A 10,192-nucleotide genomic window follows, 5' to 3' on the forward strand; every position below is an offset into this window, starting at 1 on the left:
TCACAAAGGGGAAGATCTTTTTTTTTAAGATCTTTTTAAAAAAAAAATCTTTTTTTTTAATGGCTAGTAATATTCCATTGTATGCATATGCCACATCTTCTTTACCCATTCATCTATGATGCACCCTCAGGTTGCTTCCATATAAACGTACTGTCTATTTAAGTTATAATTCAAGGTAATTGTACACCTGTGTTTACATTTAGGATTCTTACATATTAGTGTAAATAATAATAAGCTATTTGCCTCACAAGGCAATTTTAAGGAATTTAGGTGATTCTTTTAATCTAGCCTTTTTATTGAAATCAAATAGAGTCTTACATAAATCAGGCTGTTTGCATGTTTATTTACACGCAGTTGAAATCTAGGAGTCATACAGCCATCCTTTAAACCCCAGACTCTCCAGTTTAACTTATCAAAGAGTTTGCCTTGATTGAATATATTTAATTAATAGTGATGAAATTTTGATTACCTTGATTTCATTCACTTCCTGAATCTCAATTAAAAGTCTTAGTAGAAGGGCGCCTGCCTGACCGGCTCAGTCGGTAGAGCATGGGACTTTGATCTCAAGGTTGTGAATTTAAGTCTCACATTTGGTCTGGAGCCTACTTTAAAAAAAAAAAAAAAAAAAAAGTCTTAGTACAAAAGACTTTCTTAAAACCTTTCTTATGACTCGTAATTGTTGATCTGGTATCAACTTGCACATCTTCACTCTGTATTTCCAACCCAGCAGTGACATGAGCGCCAAAGGCGGCTTAACTTTTCTTATCAGACACATTCTTCAGGCAAAGGAATTAGGTGAATACTATTTAACATGTTTCTAATAACTTAGTTGTTTACACGGTTATTTACATGAAGTTCCAAATTTTTATTAGAATGTGATGTTTACCTTTTAAACAAAGTTTTATTTATTCACTTTTAAAAGATTTATCCATTTGGCAGAGAGAGAGAGAGAGAGAGAGAGGGCAGGGGGAGGGGCAGAGGGAGAAGCCGGCTCCTGCTGAGCAGGGAGCCCAACCCAGGGCTCCAACCAGGACCCTGGGACCATGACCTGAGCCAAAGACAGACACCTAACTGACTAAGCCACCTTTTGGGTAAAGGTGCCCCTTACCCAAAGTTTTAGAACTCATTCTAGTCCAAGTGAAAAAAAGTTTTCACTTGCCTGGGACTTTTCTTTTTTTCTGAAACAGAAAATCGCCTTAGGATTCAGAGTACTAAAGATTAACTTCTTCAAACTATTTGCTGCACTCCTTTAATAGTTCAATACGAATTCAATCAGCGACAACAAATTTGAGGGGTTTACACCCTTGACTTTCCAGGCATCTATGAGGGTAGACTGGCCTCCCTTATCCAATGGTAATTTCCCAACTTCTTCGAAGGTAACCTCCAGAGGAACCGCCTTTCCTTTGCCTTGGTGGTTGTGCTCACACCAAACGCTTCCCTACTTGCGTTGCTTCAGAATCAGAGAAGCCAGTCTCTCTCGTGAGGGCCCTGAGACCCCTTGGAGGCCCCTCCTCATTTCTACAAAGGGCAAGAGCAGCAGTTAAAAGGCTAATTCGCTATTCACATGAATGGATGTCAAGACCTAACATCCCGTGAAAAAAGGCAAATTTCAGAATAAGTGGTGAATAATGACACTTCTATGTATTTAACAGCACATAAAAACATTAATATCGTGGGAGAAAGCAGATTAGTAGTTGCCTGGGGATGAAGTGAGAAATCAGTAGGGATTACAAGTGTATCCCACGGTGGCAGCTCCTCGGGGCGGCCTTCCAGCAGCCGAGAGCCCCAGCCAGGGTCTGGGAGTCCCTGCGGCTCCTCTCCCCGCACCTCTCAACCCATCCCAAGCCCCAGGCAAAGGGGCGTGGGCCACTTGGATAAAAAATTTTAGAGACCTGAGGCTGGAGGGGGTGGGGGTGGCCCTAGGGCGGGACTTTCTGGGGATCGCTAAAGCCCCAAGGCTAGTTGGTGACAGTTAGGCCTTCGGTGGTGGGGACCCAGCGGAGACCTAGAGGCGAGTTTCGGGGGAGGTCAGGAGTCACTCGTGCAACCCCAGACGTGCGTCCCTTGGCTGAGGATCTGAGGACTGGAGGAAGGAAGATGGGCCTCGAGAATGCCATTACCATTTCCAGGCGACCTGATGGAATCTGTTGAGTTTTACCCTGGAAGTAATCTGATTAAATCCACAGCAACGAGATGGCCTCTGCGGGCCTGAGTGGCTGATGGGATTTAGGACCGAGGCCTCGCAGGCCGAGGCGCGGATTCCCAGCGCAGATCCTCGGAGTCGAAGGCCCGGTTCTCAGCTCCGGGATCGGCCGAGCCGCGGCCAACCACTCGCCTTAACGGCTCGGAGCTCCAGTTTTCACGTCGTAAGACCCACCTCGGGGGCCCGTGGCGGGGATGAGGGGGCCGGGCCGCGCCACGCGCCGGGCGCCCGGTGGGGCCGCGGGGGCCGCCTCGCAGGTAACGCGATGGGCCGCGGTCGCGAGAGGTCGAGCGCACAGGTGGCGGGATGCGCCCCGGCTCCGCCCCGAGGGGCGTGGCCGGCCGAGGGCGCGAAGCTGCTGGCGCGGCGCATCCGGCGGGCAGCACATGGAGCCAGGCCGCGCTCCGGGCGCCTCGGAGCCGCCGCGCCCGGCCTCGCCCCGCGTCCTCGCGCCGGAGCCGCCGATGGTGAGGTCCGGGGGGGTGGGGGAGCCCCGGGCCCCCCAGGTGGGCCGTCGGGAGCCGCAGCCCCGCGTGCGGAGGCGGGGGCCGGACCTCGCAGAGGGCTCCTTCCCTCGAGGGCGTGTTCGGGGCACCCCCAGCCCCGCGCCCCGTGCCCGGCCTGCCCCGGGGGCGCCCCCCTCCCGGCGGACGCGGCCTGCAGCGGGGGCACCGAGGGCTGGGCCTGCTGCTCGTCCGTCCGCGGCTCTCGAGGGCCTGGCGGCTGCCTGCCCGGAGCCCCCCGGGGGCCCGCGGCCCTGGGCCCGGCCGCGCAGACGTCGCGGGAGGGACCGCGGGGGCGGGGGGTGGCAGGGATGGGCAGGGTGGGCAGGGTGGGCAGGTGGGCCCGGCTGGTCCTGCTACAAACCAGCCATCTGCCGCCGGACGTGGAGCCGGGGACGCACTCCTTCCTCCTCTCTCTCCTTTCCCGCCATCCTTCCTTCCCTTTTTTTTTTTTTTTTTTTTTTCGGAAAAATCTCTTTCTTTTCCTCCCCTGGTCTCATCGAAGTGAACTGACAACCGCCAAGGCATTTGAAGCGGACGGCAGGGTAATCTGATGTGTGTACAGGTTGTGGATGAGCCCTGCCATCAGGGTAATTAGCACATCTATCACTCACGTGGTCCCCTTAGTTGTGTAGGTGAGAATGCTTGCGACCTACTCACTCTCTTAGGAAATTTCAAGCCCACCTACCGCGATCTCGAGCCCAGTCACCTCCTCGGAGCTTATCCCCTCCAGTTCGTGCCCCGGGACCGACCTCTCCCGCTCCCCTCCTCTCGGACTCCTCTGCTTTGGACTTCTCTTTTCTTATGTTCCACGTAGAAGTGATACAGTATTTGTCTTCCTCTGGCCGATTTCCCGTAGCATGATGCCCTTCAGGTTCACCCCTGCTGTCAGGAATGCTAGAATTTCCATCTTTTTAGTGGCCCAATAATATTCCATCGTAATGCACACACACCCCCATTCTCTTCGTTTAGCCATTCGCCCTGGTCACAGACCCTCGGGTTGTTTCCATATCTTAGCTCCAGTGAACGTGGATGTGCAGATATCTCTGAGATCCTGATTTTATTTCCTGCAGATAAATAGGCAGAAAAAGAATGACTAGGCGGTAGCTCCACTATTTCTTTTTTGAGGAACTTCCATACCATTTTCCACAACGACTGCATCGATTTAGGAATTCCAACAACAGTGTGCAGGGATGGGGGGCGGGGGGTGCCTGGGTGGCTCAGTCCATCCGATGTCGGCTTTCGGCTCAGGTAAAGATTCCCAGGTCTTGGGATTTGGGGGATTGAGCTCTATATGGGGCTCCCTACTCAGCGGGGAGTCTGCTTCTCCCCCTGCCCCTCACCCTACTCATGCTCTCTACCTCTCTCTCTCTCTCAAATAAGTAAACAAAAAGAGTGCGTAAGGATTCCCTTTTCTCCACATCCTCCCCCAAGTGTTTTATCTCTTATCTTTTTTGATAATAGGAGTTCCAGCAGTTAATGAGGTGCTGCCTCATTGTGGTTTATATTTGCATTTCCCTGATGATTAGTGATGATCAACACCTTTTCCTATAATACCTGTCGGCCATTCTGTGTATCTTCTTTGGAAAAAACGTCTTTTCAAATCTTCTATTTTTCAATTGAATTGTTTGTCTTTTTGCTATTGAGTTGTATGACTTTTCCATATATTTAGATATTAGCCCCTTATCAGACAGATGGCTTGCAGATGTTTTCTCCCATTGCACAGGTGGCTTTTTACTTTGTTCATTATTTCCTTTGCTGTATAGAAGTGTCTCCCTTTGATATGGTCCCACTTGTTTATTTTTGCTTTCGGTGCTTGAGCTTTTGGTATCAAAAAAGTTGTTGCCGAGACCAATGTTAAGGGGCTTTTTCACTATGCTTTCTTCTATTTTTTATTTATTTTTATTTTTTTTATTTTTATTTTTTTTAATTTTCACCTATTTATGATAGTCACAGAGACAGAGACAGAGAGGCAGAGACACAGGCAGAGGGAGCAGCAGGCTCCATGCACCGGGAGCCCGACGTGGGATTCGATCCCGGGTCTCCAGGATCGCGCCCTGGGCCAAAGGCAGGCGCCAAACCGCTGCGCCACCCAGGGAACCCGCTTTCTTCTATTTTTAAAAGATTTTATTTATTCATGAGAGGCACAGAGAGAGAGAGAGGCAGAGGGAGAAGCAGGCTCCCCTCCAGGAGCCGGATGTGGGACCTGATCCCTGAACCCCAGGATCACGCCCTGAGAGGAAAGCAGAGCTTAACTGCTGAGCCATCCAGGCGTCCCTCAAGCAAATTTTTTTTTTTTAAGATTTTATTTATTCATTCATGAGTACACACAGAGAGAGAGAGAGGGAGAGACACAGGCAGAGGGAGAAGCAGGCTCCACGCAGGGAGCCCGATGTGGGACTTGATCCCGGGTCTCCAGGATCACGCCCTGGGCCAAAGGCAGCCACCCAGGGATCCCTCAAGTAAATTTTTAAAACAGATTTTGTTTATTTGGCAGAGAGAGAGAGAGAGAGCAGAAGGAGAGGGAGCAACAGGCAGAGGGAGAGGAAGAAGCGGGCTCCCCTCTGATCTGGGAACCCAATGCGGGGCTCAATCCCAGGACTCTGGGATTATGACCTGAGCAGAAGGCAGATGCTTAACTGACTGAGCCACCCACGCACCCCATTTCAAGTAAATTTTTGGACGTGGTGTAAGAAAAGGGTCTAGCGTTGTTCTTTGGCGTGTACATACCCAGTTTTCCCACCATTATGGAAGAAACCATCCTTTCCCCATTGTGTGTTCTTGGCACCGTTGTCAAAGATTAGTTGACCTATAGGTATGGGTTCAGCTCTGTGTTTTCTTTTTTTTTTTTTTTTTTTAATTTATTTTTTTATTGGTGTTCAATTTACTAACATACAGAATAACACCCAGTGCCCGTCACCCATTCACTCCCACCCCCCGCCCTCCTCCCCTTCTACCACCCCTAGTTCGTTTCCCAGAGTTAGCAGTCTTTATGTTCTGTCTCCCTTTCTGATATTTCCCACACATTTCTTCTCCCTTCCCTTATTTTCCCTTTCACTATTATTTATATTCCCCAAATGAATGAGAACATATAATGTTTGTCCTTCTCTGACTGACTTACTTCACTCAGCCAGCTCTGTGTTTTCAATTCTGTTTTCTTGGTCTGTGTCTGTTTTTATGGCAGTACCGTGTTATTTTGATTGCTAAAGCTTTGTAACATATTTGAAATCAGGAATGGTGATGCCTCCAGCTTTGTTCTTCTTTCTCAAGATTGCTTTTGTTATTTTGAATCTTTTTTTCTATTTTTGTGAAAAATGACGTTGGAATTTTGTTAGAGATTACTTTGAATCTATAGATCGTTTGAGATAGTATGGACATTACAACAATAATCCAGGAGCAGTCAATGGCTTTCTGTTTGTGTCTTCTTCTGTTTCTTCCTTCAATGTCATACAGTTTTCAGGGTACAAGTTTTTTCACCTTTGGTTCAATTTATTCCCAAGAATTTTATTGTTTGTAAGGTTTTTGTAAATGGGATTGTTTTTTAAATTTTTTCTTTCAATAGTTTGTTGCTCGTGTATAGAAACACAACTGATTTTTGTGTATTGATTTTTGTATCCTGCAACTTGACTGAATTTGTTTATTAGTTCTAGCAGTTTTTTGGTGGAGTCTTTAGGGTTTTCTGTATATAATATCATCATCTGTACAAAGACATTTTTACTTCTTCCCTTCTGAATTGGGTGCCATTTATTTCTTTTTCTTGCCTAATTGCTCTGAGTAAGACTTCCGTGATGAATAGGAGTGGTGAGAATGAGCACCCTTGTCTTGTTCTTGATCTTCGAGAAAAAGCTTTCAACCTTTCATCATTCAGTATGATGTTAGCCGTGGGCTTGTCATACAGGGCCTTTGTTATGTTGTGGCATACTCCTTCTTTTTTTTTTTTCAGATTTTATTTATTTATTAATGAGAGACACACAGAGAGAGGCAGAGACATAGGCAGAGGGAGAAGCAGGTTCCCCACTGAACAGGAAGCCCAATGTGGGACTCCATCATAGGACCTCAGGATCATGACCTGAGTGGAAGGCAGATGCTCAACCACTTAGGACGCCACCCAGGTGTCCCTATATTCCTTCTTATTTCAAACTCAGGAAGACCAATTGAGAGGCAACTGCAGGGACGCCTGGTGGCTCAACGGTTTGGCCCCTGCCTTCGGCCCAGGGCCTGATCCTGGAGACCCAGGATCGAGTCCTGAGTCGGGCTCCCTGCGTAGAGCCTGCTTCTCTCTCTCTGCCTCTCTCTCTGTATCTCTCATTAATAAATAAGTAAAATCTTAAAAAAAAAAAAAAAAAAGAGAGAGGCAACTGCAGGCTTTTAGGCAAGAGATGATGGTGGGGCAGACTAGGGTAGAATCAGCACAGATGGAAAGGAAGGTATGTGGAATTGGGACTCAGTAAGGTAAGAACCCTGAACTTCTAACTTTTTTTCCAGGATCCTATGACTGAAGATCTAGTTCAGTCATCCTGCAGCAGCAGAGAGACTTCCATGGACTCTTTGCCTCAAACAATTGAGGAAATTGAGGAATTTCTCAAGGAAGTCTCTGAGTCCTATAAGGCAAGAACCGCAGCTGCACCAGAACCACAGATATATACACCTCTGACTGCCTATGGTGAGGACAACCAAAATGAGTCAGCCCAGAGGGTGATGACTCCTTTGAAGTCCACAATGATGATTTCTGCATGTTCTAACAATCCTGGGACAGTCCTTGTTCAGAACTCAACAACACCCACCGTTAAAGCCCTTGATATGCCCCCTGGAGACCTAAGTGAAATTTTTTTCATGAACCGAAAGGTGATGTTTGATGAGAGAAAACCCACAACAACCTCCTGGATGACAGATACTACTGACAACCCAAAAACATTCACCGATTGCCAAAAGATAACTATCACTGCAAACAAGATGGCAGTCCCCAATGAAGGCAGCCAGATGAAGATGATGACCAGTGATGACCAGATCCTCTATGAAAGACAGGTAATAACTCTTAAAGAGGGCTACATGATGACCTTTAGTGGTAACCAGACCTTCACTGAGGACCATAAAATTACTTCCAATAATAACTATACCCTGAAGTGGAACCAGATGGCAACCCTGTGTGAAGAGCAGATAATGACCCTCAGTGATGACCAGACCTTCTATAGAGACCAGATAACCTTCAGTGGGGGCCAGACCCTCAATGGGGGTCAGATGGAGACCTACATTGGTGACCAGACCCTCTATGGAGGCCAAATGACCTTCAGTGGGGACCAGACCCTGTATGGGGGCCAGATGAATACTCTTAATGATGACCAGACCCTTTATGGAGAACAGATGAACTCCAGGGGAGACCAGATCCCCTATGGGGGTCAGATGAAGACCCCTAGTGGTGACCAGACCCCCTGTGGAGGCCAGATGACAACTCTTAAAGGGGGCTATACAATGACCTTCATTGGTGACCAGACCTTCCCTGGGGGCCAGATAACAACATGCAGTGGTGTCCAGACCCCCTATGGAAGTCAGATGATGATGTATAAGGGAGATCATATGAGAACCTTCACTGATGACTACAACCTATATGGAGATGGAGGCCATATGATACCACATCAATCCTCACCACAGCCATACCCGGGATTCTTGTACTTTTCAAGTTCCCATTTGACCCATGGACAATACCTAGAAGAGCAGAAATGCAACATCAAAACCCAGAAAAGTAAATTCCAGAAGAAGCCTGACATTTTGAAGACCTACACTTGCACATACCAGGACTGTGGGAAATCCTATACTAAGCCTTCCCACCTCCGAATCCATGAACGCAAACATACTGGTGAGTGAGGGCTGAGGGATAGGGATGTGCTTTTATAAAACTTTGGGATCATTGAGATTGTTGACACCTCTCTCTAAGCCTGGGAGCTCAGAAGACTAGAAAAGGCTGACCTGTTTGAAAGGGTGGATAAAGCAGTTCTAGAAAGAGAACTATATAGTTCTGGGGGAGAGCCAACCTGGCTGCAGCCTTTTGTGTTGTTAACTGTGCTGAGATGATGGGAATAAGTGGAAGGGTTTTGACCTTCTAAGGCTGGTCTTGACTCTACCTCTCCTGGGACTGACCTTTCATGGACCTCTCCTAAGGCCCAACAGATGCCCACTCCCGACCTCATTATTCCCCCACTGACTTTCCTGCTGACCCTTGCTTTTCCTATTTCTCTTTTTCTCTTCCTCTCCCTCCTTCACAATTTTTCTCTCATCCTTCCAACCTGCGCTGCCTTCCTAGTCTTCCTCTTTTTTTTATTTTTTTTTATTTTTTTTAAAATTTTTTATTTATTTATGATAGTCACAGAGAGAGAAAGGGAGAGAGGCAGAGACATAGGCAGAGGGAGAGGCAGGCTCCATGCACCGGGAGCCTGATGTGGGATTCGATCCCGGGTCTCCAGGATCGCGCCCTGGGCCAAAGGCAGGCGCCAAACCGCTGTGCCACCCAGGGATCCCACCTAGTCTTCCTCTTTCACTCACCACCTCCAGTCTCCTCTCCTCTGGCTCTCCATCTCCTACTCCAACATGCTTAAACCCTTTATCTTCTCTGTTCACTTTCAGCTTCCCTGTCCCATGCTACCCAGAAGCATGACAAATTTCTCTTTTTCTGATCCAGGGGAAAAGCCATACAAATGCAATGTGAAAGGATGCACATGGAGATTCCCCCGTTCGGATGAGCTCAACAGACACAAGAGAAAGCATAGTGGGGAGCGGCCCTACCTGTGTACTAAATGCAACAGGAATTTTGCACGATCTGATCACTTGAAGCAGCATCAAAGAATCCACAGATAATGTTCACCTGTGACTATATACTCATCAGGCTATGAAGAAACGGGTACAGCTGAACAATTCTGTCTACTAAGCTTTTGTTTGCTCTGTATCTAGCACTGTCACAGCCTATAATAAGTGCTTAATATTATCTGTAAGGTTTTTGTTTATTTTTTTCTGAAACACACAAGGAACACATATATGCATTTCAATAGAATCAGAAGCACTTTTCATTCATTCCCCACTCCAACTTTAACTTTTTATCCTGTGCTATCAATCCTTCTAGATCTTGCTCTGTGCATTTGCCTCTATTTGTACATGTAAAAGTGGACATATGTAGGTGATGAAATTTATACACAGTTCAGATGTGTAAAGAATGTAGCATTCTGTATCTGAGCTCATATTTCTCTGGGTATCCATTTTAATGTGGTTAAGAGAAGGGAGACCCTTGGTCACTTCTAGTGTAAGATGGTCTACAATTAAATGAAATTCATTTGGATGAGTACTAAATCTATTCAAAAGTTGAACCTCCAGTCACGACTGTTTCTTCTCTCAGGCAAAGTGCCTCTTTTGAAAAAAAAAAAAAAAAAAAAGTGTCTCTTTTGCCCCCTACCTTCTCCATATTCTGTCAGGATACAGGGAGTGATAGCTTTGGAACAGG

General features: G+C 47.1%; 1 protein-coding gene across 1 annotated transcript; it reads left to right on the forward strand.

The window, feature by feature from the left end:
• Positions 1-2,382: 2,382 nt before the first annotated feature.
• On the forward strand, positions 2,383-9,682 carry KLF18 (KLF transcription factor 18). Its single transcript, XM_025420365.3, has 3 exons — positions 2,383-2,670; positions 7,192-8,560; positions 9,380-9,682. The coding sequence occupies exons 1-3, from the start codon at positions 2,398-2,400 to the stop codon at positions 9,553-9,555; spliced, it is 1,818 nt and encodes a 605-aa protein (XP_025276150.3). The 5' UTR covers positions 2,383-2,397; the 3' UTR covers positions 9,556-9,682.
• Positions 9,683-10,192: the final 510 nt, after the last annotated feature.

This window comes from Canis lupus, chromosome 15 (genome assembly GCF_003254725.2).
Source record: "Canis lupus dingo isolate Sandy chromosome 15, ASM325472v2, whole genome shotgun sequence".
Classification (NCBI taxonomy): domain Eukaryota; kingdom Metazoa; phylum Chordata; class Mammalia; order Carnivora; family Canidae; genus Canis; species Canis lupus.

Excerpts from the sequence above, each read along its gene's own strand:
- KLF18 (XM_025420365.3), top strand. The coding sequence starts at position 2,398 with ATGAGGGGGCCGGGCCGCGCCACGCGCCGGGCGCCCGGTGGGGCCGCG. Across the intron at positions 2,671-7,191 it reads TCGCGCCGGAGCCGCCGATG|GATCCTATGACTGAAGATCT; the intron begins GTGAGGTCCGGG and ends CTTTTTTTCCAG. Across the intron at positions 8,561-9,379 it reads CCATGAACGCAAACATACTG|GGGAAAAGCCATACAAATGC; the intron begins GTGAGTGAGGGC and ends TTTCTGATCCAG.